General features: G+C 40.4%; 1 long non-coding RNA gene and 1 gene segment (V, D, J or C); one reads left to right on the top strand and one right to left on the bottom strand.

Annotated features, from left to right (window-relative positions):
- Nucleotides 1-20,974, top strand: part of LOC102747101 (T-cell receptor alpha chain constant-like) — a 182,252-nt gene that overhangs the window by 352 nt on the left and 160,926 nt on the right. The window contains 1 exon segment of the C gene segment in view: nucleotides 30-304. Within this exon segment, the coding sequence occupies nucleotides 30-304 (275 nt within the window).
- LOC145723472 (uncharacterized) lies at nucleotides 8,718-20,154 on the bottom strand. Its single transcript, XR_014148558.1, has 3 exons — nucleotides 20,097-20,154; nucleotides 9,695-10,152; nucleotides 8,718-9,420 (listed from the first exon to the last, which is right to left on the bottom strand). It is a non-coding gene; the product is annotated as an uncharacterized LOC145723472 (long non-coding RNA).

Here is a 20,974-nt window from a genome sequence, read left to right as displayed (position 1 = left end):
TCTGCGTTTGACGATGTCTTTGAGAATAGGGGTAAGTGGCAAAACTGGAGTGGAGCACCGTCCTCAGTACCTGACTGCCCAGGAAGGAGACTCTGTCACAATCAACTGCAGTTACTCTAGAGGAATGACCACTTTACACTGGTTGCAGCAGAATCCTGGGGGAGGTATTGTCTCCTTGTTTATACTGAGCCTAGAGACGAAGAAGAAGGGAAGAGTGAGGGCCACAGTAAACACAGAGGAGCTCCACAGCTCTCTGTACATCACAGCCACCCAGCCCAGAGACTCTGCCACCTACCTCTGCGCTGTGGGGACACAGTGCTCTACAGTCATCCGGAGCCCGTACCCAAACTCTGCAGCTCAGACATCATTTCCCCTCATTCTCGTCTTCCTAAACTTGTCTGTCTCTCTCATTGGACAGATGATGTTAGTTTTCCTAAGTTGTGAAAACGTAATATTTTTGCCCCTCTTGACCATCTCTAACCCGCAAAGCCACATCTCCAAGTACTTTAACCAGAACAACGCATGATCTATTATATCGGAGGTAGAATATACAGCCTCTGGCACTAAATTGCCAAGGTAGGAAAACACTGATTCTGCCACTTAACTAACTGGATGATCTTGACCAAGTTACTCTTTCTCTGTGCCTTAGTTTTTCCTCAACTATAAAAAAGAGAAAACCATGTGCCTAACTCCTATGTGTGGGAATTACGTGAAGTAATACATGCAAAGTGCTTGCAACAGTCCCAGCACAGAGTTAGCATTACGTAAGTGGTAACTATCATTAATATTAGGTTTGGCTGTACCATGAGTTTGCTAGGACTCACTGATGGGTTAATACTTTAAGTCTTTGGAGAAATAAATGGGATATAAGTAACAAGCACCTAATAGTAATTTTAGTTTCCAAATTATTGTTATCTCCTAGGGAAGCTCAGGGACTTCCTTTGGAGGAAATACAGTTCTAATTTTCTCATCTGGAGATCCCTCATGGAAACTTGCATTTCTAGAAATTCATGAAACAAAATATCCAACTCAGTGGGTCTCGATCACTGGGTCTCTTCCTTTCTTTCACCAAGGATTCCTTCCATTATTATTCCCCTCCCCACTGGAATTCTTATGCTGAAACGTAAGTATTACTCTTCACATGGTTCTTGTTACTCAAAAAATGAATTGCACATATTAACTTATAACGAGGTCTTTTTCTTTTAAAATCAACGGGTTTTTTTGTTCAAGAACTACCTGCACATATCTAAAAGGCCATTAGTGTTACAAATGTCTGTTCCCCCAGATCCCCCCAAAACAGCAATGCCATGCTCTACTTCCACTTTCCAATCCAACTCCGTTTTAGCAAGTTCTAAATTATATGCTTTCCCCTTGATTTATCAATATTAGAAATTATCTATTTACTCCCTTTTACGGTAACACACTACACTCTCACCTTCCGAACATAGTTATATCACGGAATGGAGTTAAATCAATAGTCAGGACGCATATAATTATGACCATGTAAATATTGGCACTCTCCAGCCAAAATGAGTATGATTACATTTCCTTTCTGGTACCATTTGTTTTTAGTTAATAATTGTCTCATTTTTTTCATTTTTTCTATATCCGTATCCTCGTTTTTGTTTTTGTTTTTTCTGAGTTCTGTAGCAGAGTTCTAAAAACTTGTTAATTATTTCCCCGAAGCACATCAAGATGATTATCCATTTTTTATTTTTGCCCTAGAGATTCCCTGTCCCCAGACCTCTATGCTTTGGCCTGTGTGAATTGATTGTTCTTCAGGCCTGGTGCACAAATGTTGTTCTAGGACCTTTCTCCTTTTTTGCTGTCTTGCATCTTGAATCTCAAATATCTTCATTTCTTGGTTTAGTCCTTTGTTTTACTAAAACACATCCTCCAAAACCTCTGTAATAAAGCATGCATGAGATTTTTTTTCAATCTTTGCATGTTTGAAAATATCTTTATTCTACCCTCACGCTTGATTGCTATTTTCACTGAATATAAAATTATAGGTTGAAATGCCCTCAACATTTCCAGTATTGGGGCAGCAAAAGTATTTTTATTGGCTTTTTTTTTTTTTTGAGAAAAAGTGTGGAGAGCACTCAGTTCTCCCTCAGTATTTTGAAGATATCATTCCCTGATTTCCTAATATCCAGGATTGCTGTTAAGAAGGGTAATTGTGCAAGACTGTTGAAACACAGATCTGTACCTCTGAAACAAATAATGCAATATATGTTAAGAAAAAAAAAAGAAGAAGAAGATAGTAGGAGGGGAAGAATGAAGGGGGGGAATCGGAGGGGGAGACGAACCATGAGAGACTATGGACTCTGAAAAACAAACTGAGGGTTCTAGAGGGGAGGATGGGTTAGCCTGGTGATGGGTATTAAAGAGGGCACGTACTGAATGGAGCACTGGGTGTTATATGCAAACGATGAATCATGGAACACTACATCAAAAACTAATGAGGTACTGTATGGTGATTAACATAACAATAAAAAGTAAAAAAAAAAAGAAGGGTAATGCCATTTTGAATCATTCTCTTTTATGACCTTTTTATTCTCTCTGGACAGGTTTAGGATTCTGTCTTTTCCCCCTGCTAGTCTAAAATTCCAATTTAGCAAATATATATGAGTAACTAGGTGGAAAGCATTTCTAGGCTCCATGCATATAATATGCCTGAGACACTGTGGTTGTCTCAGAGGAGTTTATAAACTGGTACTATCTGCTGCTCATCCCGTAGTTATGTTCACTTCAAATATGTCCACATTCCTTGTCCTGGATGAGACTGTCGCCGAGGGCAGGAGACAGGCACAACTTGCTTTTCTGAGTCTATCGCATCTATAAAAAATTGATAAGAATAAAATATTTCCTCAACATTAAAGGAGAGTTCTCTTCATTAAAAAGCCAAGAAAAGTGATGTTGAACCATCTTCCCCGAATGGGAGTGGGAACGTACTGTTTTCTCAAAGATGCTGGGTACATTAATCATACTGTTTTATTCATTTGTTAACTTAATAAATATTTATTGAGGGATTAGGGACTATGAAGGGCCAGACATTATTCAAGACATTAGGTATACACCAATGAACAAGACGAGCAAAGTCCCTCTGACCATGAAGCTTATATCAATAGGGTACACAGCGGCGTAAAAGTGCAGAAATAAACAAATTAGTTCAATAATTCCACAAATATTTATTGAACACTTACTATTTACCAGGTATGTCCTAAGTCTTGAGGGTACAGCAGTGAACAAAATAAATGAAAAAAATCTACTCACATGGAATCAATATTCTAGTGAATAAATGAACAAGGTAAACCAGATAGTATAAATATTCAGACAAAGATAAAAGAGGCTGATATGATGGACTGAGAATGGGGAACACTTGCATCAAGTGGTCAGGGAAAAAATTCTCTGAGTTGATATTTAGGCTGAAACTCAAAGGAAAATAAAGGCCAGGTTACACTAAGAAAAGGGGGGAAAGTGTTCTAGGCACAGGGAAAGAAAATACAAAAGCCTTAAAATGCAGAAAGGGTCAGTATATTCCAGGAATAGGAATAAGAAGGGAGAAGTCAGAGCATAGTGAATGAGACAAGTACAAGATGACTCCTGGAAACGTTGTGTGGAGCTTTACAAAAACCATGGTGAGTTGGATTTGGGATTTACACCAAGTATACTGAGAAGCCACTGGGGAATTACAAATAGACCTGTGACATTTACCTTTGATTTACTTTTTTAAACAACATTACTTGTCTCCACTGTGGAAAGTAGAAAAGGAGAGAGGAGAGGAGGAAAAAGAAAAGGAAAACAAACAAAAAACAAGAACCTTTAGTAGATTGTTGAAGTAATACATGCAAAAAAATGATGGTGGTTTAGACTAGAATGGGAACAGCGGAGATGAAGAGAAACATTCAAATATAAGATATAGTTGACAGTGAAATTAACAGGTTTTGCTCATGGATTAAATGAGGGGTAGGGCAGAGGAAAAGGACCAGAACTAATATGACTTCTTGCTATGTGACTTAAACAACTGAGTACATCTTGATATGAGTTCTTGAAAAGACTGGAAAGGAACAGTTTCCAAGAGAAATCAAGATTTGTGTTTTAGCCATGCTGAGTTTACGATGCCCATTAGAAACCCAAGGGGCACCTGGGTGGCTCAGCCTTTGAGCATCTGCCTTCGGCTCAGGTCATGATCCCAGGGTCCTGGGATCGAGACCCGCATCGGGCTCCCTGCTCGTCGGGAAGCCTGCTTCTCCCTCTCCCACTCCCCCTGCTTGTGTTCCCTCTCTCGCTGTCTCTCTCTCTTTCTCTGTCAAATAAATAAATAAAATCGTAAAAAAAAAAAGAAAAGAAAAGAAAAAAGAAACCCAAGTAAAGATGTCCTAGAGAAGTTAAATAAATTAGTTTGGAACATAATAAAAAGGTTAGGGATAGAGACAAAGCCTCAGATGTCCTTGACATGTGAGTGTATTTAAGGCCAAAGGGCATGGTGAGGTAGATTTGCTAGGGAAAAAAAAAGAGTAAAGGGATGACAGCTTAGGTCAAACTTGGGCACTCCAGAGGAAGGTGAGCAGAGAAGAGAGAAGAGCAGCACAGGGGCCTAGAAGGAGCGGCCATAAGGCAGAAGAAAGCCAGGAGAGTTAAGAGAGGGGAATGTCTAACTGTGAGAAGGTACTGGTCTGCCAAAAGGTTGAATAAGACGATTACAGAGAGGTGACCATTGGCTTTGCTGCGAGGAACTTCTAGTGCATTTAACAAGAACGGTTTCAGTGAGTGGTGGGAATGGAAGATGAACGGAAATTGGTTGAGGAGCTAATGGAAGGCAAAGAAATAGAAGCAGGAAAAAATAGTTCATTTCAGAAGTTTTGCTGGGAAAGGAACAGAGAAGTGGAATACTAACTGAGGAAGAACCAGCGAAGGAGCAATTTGTTGTTCTGTGTGTTGTTTGGTTTTTAAAACAGTAGACAACAGAGTATGCTTTCAGAAGACAGAGCTATTTTATTGTTACTAGTGATAGAAACTGATCTCAAATTTAGAGACCTGTGGATATTCAAGATTAAATCACTAAATAAATACAAATGATTCACGTGCAGAAAAGTGACCTCTGGAGGATTGCCTAACATTCTTCCTTCCAATTTAAATGCATTTTTCTGCATCAGCCCTGAGGTTTGAGCAACTCAGGTTTAAGACTTTTGAGTTGAATTAGCATCTGGCCTGGTTACATTCTTTATTAAGGCAGTACCTGAATCTCTGGTAGGGTAACACATGTATAAAAAAAACTACATGATGACTATGGAAAGCCTAACATTGTGTCAGCCAAAGTGAGATACTGAGGGGAAAGGAGAATTTTCAATCACTTTCCAAAAATCTCATGACATCCCTCTCTTTGTCTAACTGAATTCAAGGTAGCACTTCAGAATTATATTTACCCTCTTCGAAATCCCTGCAGTTAGAAGGAAAGATCTGTAAAGAAATCATGACCTAAGCAATGATAGCTACCTTGGTGTCTGTCACCCAGGTGACACAAGAACCCCAGAGTCCCAAGAATCTACCCGCAGGACCTCCCCATTGCACTGCTCTGGAGGGCACCACTCATGCTTTATTCTATGTGATGGTACCTTCTAGAATTTTGCAATACAAAGGCCGAGTCAGCCAGCCACTCTTTACCCTAAGAGCATAGCCCACAAGCCTGAAAAATACCCTTAAAATCTGTAGCATGGGTGTGTACCCACCAATTTCAATTTGTGTTTTCCTTCCCACTGACTCCTGTCCATGTTTTGATTAGATTACTGTTAATTTAGATGCTTATTTTTTTAATTTAATTTTAATTAATTTATTTTTTTATTATGTTATGGAGTCACCATACAGTACTTCATTGGTTTTTGATGTAGTGTTCCATGATTCACTGTTTGCGTATAACACCCAGTGCTCATTGCATTATGGGCCCTCCTTAATACCCATCACCTGGCCAACCCATGCCCCCACCCCCCTCCCTTCTGAAACCATCAGTCTGTTTCCCATGGTCCATAGTCTCTCATGGTTCATCTCCCCTCCGATTTCCCCCCCTTCATTTTTCCTTTCCTTCTCCTAATGTCCTCCATGCTCTTCCTTATGTTCCACATATAAGTGAAACCATATGATAATTGTCTTTCTCTGCTTGACTTATTTCACTCAGCATAATTCCCTCCAGTTACATCCATGTCAATGCAAATGATAGGTATGCTTATATTTTTTTAAAAGTGTTCTTTCAAAACAGAAATTTGTGATGACTTGCAGCGTGTTTGTGTGCATGTATATGTGAGATTCGATGATATTTTATGACCATTAAATTCCCCCTCTGTTCTAATTCTTGAAAAGGTTCTGATCAGGAAATAAGTTTTATGAATGAAGTATCTTTATTTTGTCCCTCTCCTAGAAGTCACAATGTACTCTCATGTGGAAAAATCAAGCTATCAGAGAATATAAAAATTCATTTATAGGATTGTCTTGTCATTATAAAGTTTAGGAACATCACTGCTTGGAAGCTGCAGAATGGGCAGGATGACCCTTAAATTTGTCTGTTAGTCATGAGTCAGAGACTTCATACCTTACACACACACCCCAACACCACAGTCCGTGATATGCTGGGAAATTCTAGATGATCCCTAACAACTTCTCCCAGCCTGAGATCCTACATTTGGCCTCAAGGGTGAAGCACTTAAAAATAAATCAATAAAGGATGAGACCAAAGATTCTGTGATCCCTGGGACTTGGAAAAAAACTCAAAGCACAAATGAACAAGCAATGGTTTTCATTTAGGCAGGATGGTTGTGGAGTTTGTGAAAGCATATAGATAGCATTATTCCCTTAAAGAAAAAGGAAGATGAAGAAGTTATTTGCTAAAGATCTAAACTCAAGAAACAAGGAAAAAGAGTGAACAACTATTGCAACTCCATTTATTCAGACTATACCTGAGATAAATGGGTCCTGTCAGGCAATAAATAAAAGCATCTTCCAAAGAGGCTTATGGTATTGGAAAAAAAAGTCACAGGACACTATTCCATACTAGCATCCTAGAGATCATGAACATTTTCTGCTACTGGGAAGGACAATACATATTTTCTTAGTTTTATGGTCCTTTCTTTGTGGAGATCTTATTAACCAAGCTGATCTATCCCAGAAGGAGCATATGGATCAGTGAGGGAGAAAAGGGACAATCGGCCAAGGTCAGAAGGATCAGAAAAAAGACCCTCCTATCCAGCAATCCTACGAATTACATGATTCCAGGTGTCCCTAATTCTTCCCTGGCTGCTCTGAACTCAATCATGAGAGCACAAAACCTTTGTATTTCAAAGGACTGGACACCAGAAGAATTAGAGGTTAGAGTCCATGGCCCAAAGCACAACTCCATCCATGGGCACAGGTTAGTCAATGGGAGCAAGGCTGGATCTTCAGCTCTAAAGGTTTCTTATCCTGCCTCACATACTACTTACAGAGGCCATTTGGTTTCCAGGTGCAATATTATTTTTTTGCTTCTAGAAATGGTTTTAGCTATCACTCTTGTTCTGCCCTGGCACATTAATTGACATTAATTGATTCCACTTCCTTTTCAAACTTGGCAGGTCTTCTTGAGTTGTGAAACATTGCTCCCTTCTCCTGTTAAAGAAAGACGCAAGACTCATCTTCTAAACTCCGTTTCCATGTCAAGGACAGATATTCAACCATCATCCATCAGACGTATTTTCATTTCATTTTTTAAGTCTTCCACTATTTCAACTACCAATAAAAGGTTTGAATCTCTTCAGTGAAGTCTTAAGGTAATGAATCATACACATTTCTGCTGAGGAAGAGGGAGTTTTATAGCAGATTGTTTAGACAAAGGCAGTAAGTCACAAAGATGGCCCTGAGACCATGCTCCAGGGATGCCAACTGGGGGAAAAGGCACAAAAAAAGATCAACTTTAAACAAGTGGGCAACTTCCAAAATAGGACCCCAGTAGGAGCAAGAGTATTAATGGCAGCCTGGAGGAATCCATCAAAGGACTTTTACCACGCACCACCAGACCCTAACAATGCTTTCTCTTTTTTCTTCCCTCTTTCCTTCTCTTCTATTTCTTCTTGAGACCCAACAGAGTTCTCCAAAAACCCAACAATCTCTACTAGCCTCAGGCCCGGCTCCAAATTTCCAAAGCTTTATTATATAACCATATCAAGTCAAAGCAAAAGCAGTGAGGTTTTGTCAATGATGTCTTGGGGAGTGGGTAATTGAAGCTGAAGTTGAAGAACCAAAAATGGTTCCTAGAACTAGACTGCAGGAAAATAAGTAACAGCTAGGACCCATGGTTTGGGACCAAATAGGAGCAAATAATTTGGAAAAAGGAGAAAGTGGCTTAAATCATATCCTCTTGTACATAACTTCATAGCCCAACAGCCCCACCTTTTCTGTTGTCATTATTGTGACAGCCAGGTTTCTGGAAGCTTCTGCCAGCTAGATGCATGCACAGCATGACAGTGCCTCACCTCAGCTGGCCAGAGAGGTGTATCTCTTATTTCCTGACTGGGGGCTTCTCTGACATCAAGGTGTAGGATACCTTAGGAACTTGAGGGGTACTCTTATCACACAACCTAGAAGTGCAGGGGAACAAATGCTCTCGGGACTACTTTTGAACAATGGGGACAAACCAACAAATACAACAAATACATGGTTTCACCTTCACCCCAACCCCCACATGTGCCTGTGGCACGTTCCGTAAGGCTCTTCAGAAGGTCCCGGCAGGATCAAGTGCTGGTGTAACCATGGTGGCCAGCTCCATTGAAGGTGTGGTCTTTCCCCACTGTCCAGTTCCACTTCCTTTATCCTTCACTCCTGTTCCCAGGGATCACTTCCCAAAAAGATGCCCTGCACATAAACCTTGGTCTCCAGCTCTGCTCTTAAGGAAACAAAGACTAAGACAGGGTTTTTTATCCCACTGAAGAGACAGGACACAGAGCAGGAAGATATGAGCCCCTTCCCATCTGCTCTCAGGAGTGCCTCTTCCCCTTCAAAAGCCAGAGAAGCTGACCTGTGTACCTGCCCCAGTGACGACCAACAGCAGCCTCCATGTCATGATACATGTTCCCAGCTTTAAGGACAGGACACACCTAAGTCACCTTGCTGAAAGAAAGTAGAGTGTTGAAGTCAGAAGTTCTGACTGGGATTACACAGTGAGACAATGGAAGATGCTGGCCCTAATGGAAAGATAAAGCAAAAAAACTATTCTTACCTGTTTGATGGCCCATTGGTCCTTCTCAAGAGCCAAAAGATTTTTTTCCATCTAATAAACCCATAAGTAACAATAAAGAGAAAACACAAACATGGATGGAAGTTACCTCATGGAGTTAACAAGATCATCCACAGAGACAGACTCCTGGGTCTCAACTTCCTCAGTATCCTCAGTGATTACTGTGTGGAAGATAAGAGCACAGAAAGAGTCGCAGGTGTAAAGATGTGGAACTAACAGTCATATCCAGTAATTTCTGATAGAAATCAATATCCTCTTGTAGTCAAATGAATGAACTGGTGGAAACTGGTCCATCAATAAGCTGGCTTGGTTAGCTTTTTCTCTCCTGTATCTGGTCCTCAGTCACTAAATCAGTAGGTACTTGTAGGTGTGGGAACTACAAGGGTATATTAGAACTCTCTTCAAAGGAACTCAGTCTAGCCCAGTGTGTCTTACCTTAAGGCTTATTTCCATGAATCAGGCTGTTCCTGGAATTGAAAAATTACAAGCTCCATGAGGGCAGGAACCACATGTCTTGGTCATCACTCTGTCCCAAGTGCTTAGCACAGTGCCCAGAGCGAGGAAAGTTCTCCTTGATCCACCCAGGTTTGTCATCTGTTTCGATAATGAAAGTTTCTTCATGGCAGGGGTATGTTTTGTTCATTTTCGTGTCCACAGAGTGATTAGCACTTTACTTTGCCAAAAGTAGAAACTGAAGAAAACAGTTGTGTGGAATCACATTACATTGCTTTCAAGTGACTGACTTGTTCCTCCTGATTTTCTTTCTCTGCCGTCCTGTGTTGCCTCTTTGTTTGCTATCTTGCTGATTGTCTTTTTGTCCCAGGGAGAATTTAAGGACAGAGCCTTGAGTTTCTTGCTCACTGATGTTTCTCCTGTAACTAGCCGTCTGATATCTAGAAAGAGCCCAATTAGTGGTTTTAGGAATAAGGGAATAGAATAGTTATTTCTAGGCTCCTATTGAAAAAAAACTCTTTGCAGGGTTTAGTAGGCAAAGCCCCTGAATGCTGGTCCCAAGGGACCCAGGAGCATAACTTTAGAGAAACCACATCATCACTTCCAGCTCTTTCCTCACTTGGAAAACTAGGATAATAATAAACACTCTACTTTTATCAAAAGATATTAGCAGTAATAAGTTAGATCAGGTACAAAGATATATGTTTCTAAAATGATTATGAGAACTTCATTTGAAAGAAAGGAGAAAGAGAAGGAGAAACCCAAATGTCTAACAATAGAAGAACTGATTTAATTTTTTGGCACATCTGCATAATGGATACAACCTCTAAAAATCATGTTACCTGGACTTCTGCTTCTAGCCAAGACAGAATGACAGAGACTAGATTTACCCTTCCATCTGAAACGACCACAAAATGCCCCAGACAAATTTGACGAAACAGCAGTTTGCAAGACACCATCTACCAGGCAATGAATGAGAGTGATCCTGAGAGATGAGAACAAATGAGGTAAGCCCTACTGTTGCCCCAGATTATTGCCTTGAGAGAGTCTCCAGACCATGGCACAGGGAGAAGAAAGTGAGGCAGAACGCAGTGGTTCCCTGAGTTGAGAAAACAGAGCTGAGATAGGAGGAGCTACAGTTCCTAGGACAGAACACCAGAGAAAAGAGGTGTGCAGAGAAAAGTCCCTGATGAGCCACAGAGGGTCCCCTCAAGTATTCAGCAGGGTGCTCATCAGACAGGTGGAAATTATCTGAGGCCAGAGAAAGAGCCATCCAAAAGGATTAGGGGGAACAATGCCTCTTCGAGTATATCTAGAATTTAGAAAGGAGGTAATTGTTTGACCATGATCTCTCAATTCTTTGATTAAGAATTTCATTTTCTCTGGCTCTAGTCACTAATGATTGTTGGCCATTTCAAACAACAAAAAAAATTATTTCATATGAATATTTAGAAAACAGCCCTGTCTGCTTGAAATAAAGAGTGAAAACAAAAATAAATGATACCCCGGGCGCCTGGGGGCTCAGTCGGTTAAGCATCTGCTTTCCACTCAGGTCATGATCCCAGGGTCCTGGGATAGAGTCCTGCAGTTGGGCTCCCTGCTCAGCAGGGAGTCTGCTTCTCCCTCTCTCTGCTCATGCTGTCTCTCTCAAATAAATAAATAACATCTTAAAAAAGTAAATAAATAAAAAATAAATGATACCCAGGGACGGCATTGGCAAAAACAGTTACTAGTAAGACTGTTTTTTTCTGATATCAAGAGTACAATTGTCTTTAAAAACTAGTTTTTATTTCTAACCCCTGAATTCATTTACACTTAGTGTCAGGTTAGGATAAATTTGAACCATGCTGATATTTGTAAGAATGTGGTTTTGTATGACATAAAGCCCTTAAACTTAAATCAACTTCAAACTTCAGCTTTACTCAGTTTTTCATGATCAAGTTCATTATACTATCTATTGTGACATTATTAAATTATTAAATACTTTCTATAATTTCTCTCATTCTTTATCTTGTTAGACTGAGACTTTCTAAGTCTTTAGATCTTTCTTTTATTCCTATAATCATCTTTGTTGTTATATCACTTTGGGCATTCTTTTTTACTTTAAAGAACAGCTACCACTAATGGCTTCCAAAAAAGATTCAAACATGAACCCCACATTGGCAGTTCCTCATGCTGTGAATTCTGCCTCCCAAGGTAGACATGTTTTTAATAACTAGATTTCCCAGGATCCCTTGCAGCTGAGGTGCGGACCTGAGCCTTTAATTGGGAGATGAGCCACATGAAAAAGAGTCTAGGCAGGGACATCCCTTTTTTGGTGGTGGTGGTGGAGGGGGGAGTGACCTCTTTACCAGGCCAGTTGGATGAGTGGCTCTGGTCATTGCTCTTAGAAGTCAGGCCTGGAGTGTTTCTCCAGCTTGCATGATGATTCTGTGAGTCATCTAATAACCCTCCCCAAATCCCTAGCTGCTCAGACAGAGTAAAGCCAATTACTTTCTTTCTTGTCATTTACCACACAGACCTCTCACAGTGTTTAGTCTAAGGCCCATCATGGCTTTCATTCCAATATACTTCAAGCTGACTATGAGAGCTGCTTCACCATGTCACCGGGGCACCCTCGGCTCATCCCATCAAGGAACAGTTCACAATGCTTTACAAGGATTTCCGGTTCCTTTCCTGGGTAGAACTGTGCCTATGCATGAGAACAAAGTCGATTCTGATGACTGGCCCCAGGGCATGTCGTGGAATGAATGCACAGTAGATCTCAGAATCTAGATTCCACAGGAACCAACCTCCTGAACATTACAAAGAGCCTTCAATGCTACAGACATGGGAATGAGACAAACGGAAAACTTTCCAAAGCCTTCTCTTCTTGCAGTGTTTCTTCACAACTTCACTAAATATCGTCACTCGATTTCTTTCTGACCCCGCAGAGTCAGTGAGGACCTCGGATACAAAGGATCTTTGAATTTCAAGTTTAATTAAGGAAAATTTTCCTCATTTGGTGGGAGTGGGGAGGCAGTTCCAAGACTAAATTTAAAGCTTACCTCATGCCTTTCTTACCAGCTCCTATCAAATCAGTTTCCAGTCACTTAGCTAATCCCTACCCATTCTTTAAATCTTGGATTAAGTGTCACTTCCTCGATAAGCACTTTCCTGCCCCCAATCTAAATTTGTTCCCTCTGTTTTATTGTTTCAAAGAACCCTGTAATTTCTATGAAGTAGTAACACAGGTTGACATTACAGGCTTTATCACAATTTCTATGTATTTCTGTGTGATTATCTGTGTAATAAATATCTGTCTTTCCCATTAACCTCTCAGTTCCACTGAATGCCCCATGTTCAGAATAGTGCCTGCCACAAAGGAATGGGATGGCTGATGAATGAATGAATCTGAGCCATCAGGCATCTATCTTACTCTGCCCTGGACTGTTGCATAAGTATAGATGCTCCCAGTGACACATCCGTTAACTCGAATACTCAAACGCCCAAAGAGGATTGAGAGCACACAAAACAGTGTTTCTGGGAGTGAGGCTATAGTTCAATATGAGTGAAGACAAAAAATAAGGACTTTAAGGAGAATTCACACACAAGTAAATATCAACATGGAAAACCACGGAGAGTGTGTTTGTATGAAGAGAGGACACAGTAACAATGTTAGACTACCCATCTCCAAACTTGAACCAGGCTGAGGTGAGAGGCCCCAGTGGGCCAGCCCCTGAAAGATGGTGGGAAAACTTGGATCACTGACAGTGAGATATGCTTACTGTTCCACTAAGTGCAGTAAGGGATTTAGCTTTGCCTGAAGACGTGACTTTCTCCCAGCTCCTGGGACATAACTCATAAATCCTTGGATTTTCCTGAATCATAGGAGTATCTTTGTTGTAGTTGGTGGGCCTCTCGGATCACACCTGATAGTTTCTGCTAACGGGACGACTCAGCATGGAACTGGTGACACCCAATAGTCTCAGGGTAGGGGGTTGACCATGCACCAAAAAGACTGACCATATCATTTACAGTGGAGGCTTTAGGTTACACAGTATCAATTAATCCTGAGACTGAGTTCAACCATGTAGGCAATCAATCAATCACACCTGCATAATGAGGTCCCAATAAAAATTTGGGACACCAGAACTCAGGTAAGCCTCCTGAGTTGGCAATACTCTCTGAATATTTGTCACATACCAATGTTGAGAGGGTAACCTGCCTCTGAGGACAACGGAAACTTCAAATTTGGAACTGTCCCAGATTTTCCTATGCATCTTTTACCTTGGATGTTTCAACATATTCTTTTTTGGTAATAAAAGTAACCATGAGTATAATATATTTCAAAGAGTTCTGTGAGTTCAACGTAAGGTGGATTTTGGAAACTCCTAAATTTGTAGTTGTCAGAAGTAAGGACAGACTTGTGTAGAGGTTTTCCTTTAGCTTTATAGTTGAATCCTAACTCTTTGCAGTTGGGGTCACAAGTTCTGGGTAGACTTGGAAGTCCAGAGGTCTATGCCCTCAACCTCACAGTGTGACCAATTCTGAGTGGCTACGTTTTGCATGGAGCAATTCCATGTGGATAAAATAGGGTGTATCTGTGTGATTCCTAAGCAACTAATCAATTATATCAAGGGAGTGAAGGGGGGGAAAGTTGAAAGTTGACAATATGGGCAAAGCAACTGGAAAGGGAAGTAAATGTCTACGTGTGTTGTTTGGGACACATGTGTATATGAGATAATTACTTTTAAATGTTCTCAACACATGTGCTGGCAACGTCTAAAAATAATAATTAGTATTTGTTAAGTGCTTACTATTGAAAGTTTCTGTTCTGAGTGTTCTACATACATTAACTAATTTAATTCTCTGAACAACCCGAGTTATCAGAGCAGTTTATAAAAAGGGAGGCACAAGGAGGCTAAATAATTTGCCCTAGTTTACATACTCCTAGGATTTGAATCCAAACCATCTGAATCCTTAGTTCATTCTCTAACCAGTGCCCCTATATGGTTTCTCAGTAGGTAATCACTTAACATTTTCTCTGATCTTGTAGAAAGGTGTTAGTAAACTGGTTATTTTAATTCCCAATCTTAATCGTCTCTGTGACAAAGTAAGATTTTTATATGAGCAAACGTGTATTTTATTTCTGATAATCCCCTTTTGCCCTGTGATCCCTCTCATGTTAGGCAGGAAGTCCTGACTTCTCGTACTGGAGAAGGGAGAACATAATGAGCACAAAAGAAAAAAGAATAAATAAATTCTTTGCTTTCAGACATCAAAATAAAATTTGCAAACTTTCTCTAGAAACAGTACAATGAAAGAAAGAGGTTTGAGTTAGGGTTATGTATTTTGAGTTTTAAAAAAAAAATCTATGCCTTAGAACAATCTCTGAGAATCTGGGTTGGTACAAAGACCAACTAATGCAGCCCTAGATTTAATGTAAACTTTTTGGTCTGTGGAAATTGCTAGGGGTGATGAAGACAAAAGCAAGAAAGTAAGACATTGGTGACAATCTCTGTGCCCTACCTCCTTACCCGCCGCCCGGCAATGGGGTAAAAGGGGCGATCATGGAGCCCCAAAGCGGTTTGTAGGAATCTGAGAGTAGAAGACTTACAACTAATTCTTGTCAGAAAGCCTCGGTGACAACATCCTTGCAAGTTTCCACAGATGCCTGGGTACTAGTGTCAATGGCCTCAGAGAGCCCAAGACAGCCTGCTTCTGCCAGACTGATGTCACAGCCGAGGAATTTTCACACATACACAAAAAGCATGGAAATTAACTGAGAGAGCCTCGATGAATCTGGGTTAACCTCAATTTTATGATAAAAAAGGACCTGGAACATATGGATCAACAAGCAGAAACCTACAGGGACTCAAACATCTGGACAGATGACCCAACGCACTGCACCCTAGCACGTGCCAGTGGGGGCCAGGTGCCCCCAGGCAGTGCTGGAAACATTTAAGCCCTCTAGAACTTATGTTATTCCAAGATGGTGGGAGCTGGGGGCGACTGGAACTGGTGGAGAAAATCCTGAACAGATTTCAAAAATTATGATTTAATTGTGAAAACCTTCTATTTGCTTAATGAAGGTTTTCTGATACCAGGCAAATGGTTGCTGGAATTAGAAATTCAGTTGTTATAGAAAATAAAGCTGTCTTATTTTGTACATCTGAGTTGATGGCAAAATGTTCAGCCACGACATCTCTATTCATCAGATCAGCCATATTCAATGTCTTCTCTACTCCTACACAAATGACAAATGGCTTTCGAGTGTATTACCTCCCCCCTCGGGCCTACCAAACGTTATATGCTCTTCCTAAGACCAGGAAACCAAAACACTGCAGCCGAAAAACCAGTATCCTGAATACTTACTAAAAGAAATAGTTTGGGTTAGTATGGAATTTGATATCACCCTGAAATATGAGAATCTGTTACTAGAGGCACGGGGTAATGACATAGTCCCTGTTAGGGGACCCTGCTGACAATGAAAAGAATGAAGGTGGTGATTGGCAAGCAGTTGTTTCAAAGAGGCACATAAACAAACGTTGAAAAACAGTAAACACATAAGATAATTCATTTGGACACTTTTATATGCAGCATGTATAGGATTTAAAATAACATTCCCAAGTTAAACTGAAAACATTACTATGTAAATGCCACAACTAAGCCAAATGAAAGAGTAAATACCAGCCTTGCAAATTGGTCTCCCGTAAGGGCACTCAAAGGCTAGGACTGCATGCTGCTCTCTGAAGAAATGTCCTCCTCTCTACCCATCTTCTCTGTTTTGACAGCAAACCCATTGACCTGCATATGTTTTGGAATTTCTGAACAATTGATTTTCAAGGCCTAGCAAACACTTATTCTCCACCTTCTTAGAAACCTCATAGGAGCCACCGTTGTCAATTAAAAACATCATAAATCTAACCCCAAAACTGCATTCTTTCAGAAAGAGAATGGACGCGCCCATTCCCCACGTTGTTTGTACACATCTGTGTCGGTCCTTTTGTTGAATAGGCCACGCCAGCAGGAGATCATCAATCAGCAGGTGTCACCAAGCCCAAGCACAGAATGGCTTGATAGGAAAATGGTGTCTTTTTTATTCCCTGTTGTCACCTACTAAAATGTAAGTTCCTTGTTGATCTCATCACACTGAGTTATGTTTTAGTGAAGTGTTGAAAAGACCCAGCCTGCACATATTCTGGAAGTTTTGAAATAATGTCTCAGTGAACAGATGTATACTTTCTCCCAACAGCTCTTTGTGGGGAATGAATTTTTATGAGCCCAAAACATCCTTGATTCGACCCTGATTAAAAGTCAAGTTAAAACTAAATACTTAATGGGCGCCTGGGTGGCTCAGTTGGTTAAGCGACTGCCTTCGGCTCAGGTCATGATCCTGGAGTCCCTGGATCGAGTCCCGCATCGGGCTCCCTGCTCAGCAGGGAGTCTGCTTCTCCCTCTCCCACTCCCCCTGCTTGTGTTCCCTCTCTCACTGTGTCTTTCTCTGTCAAATAAATAAATAAAATCTTAAAAAAAAAAAAAAAACTAAATACTTAAAAAAAAAAAGAAAGAAATTTGACAGAAATGTCAAGAAGTTATTGACACCAAGACTTTTGAGACTGAAAAACCCTGGGTTAACAATAAGCCTTTGTTTAGTGAAACAAATTCATAGTATAAGAGAGACATGAAAACACAGGCTCCAGGTACAGACTATCTGCATTCAGATCTTTCCTATTTCAGTTCTGACTTTGAACAAATTACTCCACTTCTTGCTTCAGTCTTTTGGAAGAATTGGGATAGTAAATAATAGGTACCTCATAGGGTTCCTAGAGCCTGGCACATAATAAGTGTTCAATTAATGCTAATTATTATTTGCATATAGGTAGATAAGAGAAGCAGTTAATGTATAGCTATATGTCAGTTACTATAAAATGTAAGCAAAATCCATGCTTTGTACTTCATATTGATAACAAAGTGTTTTGTTTATCTGTTCACCGAAAAGAGCAAAGAACTTTCCTATAAAGAACAAAGAGCTTTTCCTATCATATTGAAAATATTATCCTAATGTTTCCAAGAACTGTTAACTAAGAATGTTACAGAAACCTCACTTGTGAGATGTTAGAAAACACTAATTATTGTAATTGTAAACTATGTTTACCATGGGAGGCTCTTCTGACTCACCGGCCAGTGATTAGTAAGCACTAAATGTAGCATTGCTGATTTAGGTCTAATTTATTCAATCAATATAGAAGGACTGAGCAGATTCACTTAAATTTTGTAACATAGCTAAAGGCATTTCTCACTGTAAAAATAAATTTAAAAAAATAAGATGATTCTAACAGATTTACTTTAAATCACATTGCAATTTCTTTTTTTGGGATGACAACAATATCTTCTGCCTGACAGCATTCAACTTGCTTTCAGATTTATTCAGTGTTTTCTCAACTTCAAATGCACTTGAAAACGCATAAGGGAGGGAAAAAATATCTTTGTTTATTTTCAATAGTTACATGAAGAATACTTTCCAAAAGTATTATCGTGTCTTCCGCAAAGAACTCTTACAGTACTCCGAGAGTGTGATAGTGATGAGGAAGAAAAGTCAACGTTGTTCCCTTCGTGTCTTTCACTGTGTGGAACAATGTAATATGTCCTTTTCCTAAACTCTCTGACTCTCCCAGGATGAGGAGACATGGAGGATGTGGCTGAGGACTAAGGGATCAGTAGCTCCCAGGCCCAGGACGGCTTGATTGGTTTCCTGTGGCCTGGAGTCCCACACTTGGGCGAGCAAAGGGGAAGGAGGAAAAGAAGGAGGGCCAATACTGATGACCAGGCCTTTTTTCCCACTGGGACTAGGTGATTAGGAGACATCCAGATGTGCTCCTTCCTCTCACACTCACTTTTGGCTGGCTCTTAACTCCTATCCAACCCTCACTAAACCCTGATAATATATGTCCAGAAGAGCCCACACAGACTGAGTGAGCCACCAGATACCCCAAAGCAGCCTCCAGAAAAGACCTATGGTCCCCCAGTGGGAACCCTGCTCCTCCTACCAGGCCTGGGAATTAAAACTGGGCGCAAAAATGAGGACTATGAGATAGGTTCAGGTTCTGGGCCAGAAACAGAGAATAAGCTTGACCTTTCAGTATCTGAATTCCTGAAACTTACCCTCCGATCACACTTTTATTCTTGTGTCAGTCCTCAGTAAAAGAGGTTCTGTCCCAAACCCCACTTATTGCTGGGCGAGTCTCCACCTTTTTAAACATGGAGATCTCCTTTTTACGTCCAAAAATTTTGCAGATAGTAATATCCACTGATTGAAAAATAATATTATGAATACAGTAATACTTTTAAATTGTGTTTGTTTTTTACTAATCACAATACATCCATGTGAATTTTTAACCTAGAAGGACAAATATATATAAAACAACCTTATCGGAGCAACTGGGTGGCTTAATAGGTTAAGCATCCAACTTGTGATTTCAGCTCAGGTCATGATCTCATAGGTTGTGGGATCGAGCCCCGCTGAGCGTGGAGCCTGCTTGAGATTCTCTCCCTCGGCCCCTCCTCTCTCTCTCTCTCTCAAACAAATAAATAAGTCTTTAAAAAAATAAATAGGGGCACCTGGGTGGCTCAGTCGGTTAAGCGTCTGCCTTCGGCTCAGGTCATGATCTCAGGGTCCTGGGATCAAGTCCTACATGGGGCTCCCTGCTCAGCGGGAGTCTGCTTCTCCCTTTACCCCTCACCCCACTCATGCTCTCTCTCTCTCTCTAATAAATAAATAAATAAATAATCTTTTTTAAAAAAATAAAATGAACTTATCACAGTGCCTGACACAGTGAAAGCACTCAATAAAGGGTAGCTACTAATGAATGCTGTTAATGAAGGACAGTGCTGTTGTCAAAGTTTATTCAGTCCATAGTTAATGCCTGGTGTACATGTGGATTCTCAGAGTCTTTACAGTTCCTCAGTAACTTATAAGCTATATATATACTAGGCTCCAATTTTCCCATAGCAGTAACTTTGTCTGATTCATATTTGGACACCAGCAGCATCGAACACTGTGTCTTGCTTATAGACAATTCTTGATAAATTAATTGAATTGAATCTACTTCCCTCAAATGTCATGAAGAGATGAAATATCTTGGCTCTGCACCTTGGCATTTTTAAACTTCTCCATTGTTTTAAAAAAAATTTATAGGTTTCTACTTCCTCAAAAAGAAGATGAAGAAGAAAATTGATCTGAATGTTATTCGTGAAAACTAAAGGAAAGTCTTCCTGGAGAAGAACGGGTACGGCAGAGTTCTGTTGGAATTTGTTCTCAGCATAACCTGAGCATAATTCTACTCAAAGAGCCAGGGCGCTGTCTAAGAAGGACTCAGCTTCTGGTTACCTTAAAGCTTACCTTAAAGCTGCTGAACAATCCGAGTTCTCGTCCTTTTAAAACTGATTGGCTTATGTCCTAAAAAATAAAAAATATTTATGAACAAATAAGAGAATTTCACACCTCAATAGAAACATGGATGAAAGCCATGAAAAGGCATTTCACAAAAGAAACAATAAAAATGGTTAATAAGCTTTTGAAAATAAATTCAACCCCACAGATAATTAACAAAATACCAAATCAGCTAACGAGATGTAGCATATTTTTACTACAAATTGATGAGGTTTGGGGGGAATGGGTCCTTCCTAGAATAATGAGGGTGTGGTAAGACACACTGTCATACACTGCTGATTAACATGTAAACTAGTACAAACTTCTTAGATGCCATATTTACCAAAATCCTTAAGAAGATTAATATTAGTGACCTGAATACTCATCAGTAGTAGATTGGCGGGCTAAATAATGGAATGTGCACATATGGTAGATTGCATAAAGGGGCACAAGTGCCCTGAATCCATGCCCTTTGCTATTTCTCCATCCCTTGAATCTGGGCTGGACTTATGATTTGCTTTGGCCAACAGAATGTGGCAGAAGTGACAGTGTTCAAGTTCTGAGCCTACACCTCATGAGACCTTGCCTGCATGAGACTCTCCTGCCTGCTCTCTTGAGGCCTCTGCTTTTACTATGTGAATAAGCTCAGGCTGACCTCCTGCAGGATGAGAGACCATGTGGACCACAGCCACGTCAACCCAGTTGCAGCTCAGGCCCTGGACACGTGAGAGGGCCCAGCCAAGATCAGCAAAGTTGACCTGCAGCCGATCACAGTGGATTTTGGATGTATAAGGGAGTCCAACTAAGACTAGAAGAAATACCCAGCTGAGTCCCACTTGCATTGCTGA

The sequence above is a fragment of the Leptonychotes weddellii genome, chromosome 9, assembly GCF_054177405.1.
Source record: "Leptonychotes weddellii isolate Sample4059 chromosome 9, ASM5417740v2, whole genome shotgun sequence".
Lineage (NCBI taxonomy): Eukaryota > Metazoa > Chordata > Mammalia > Carnivora > Phocidae > Leptonychotes > Leptonychotes weddellii.
This window is presented reverse-complemented; position numbering and strand designations above follow the sequence as displayed.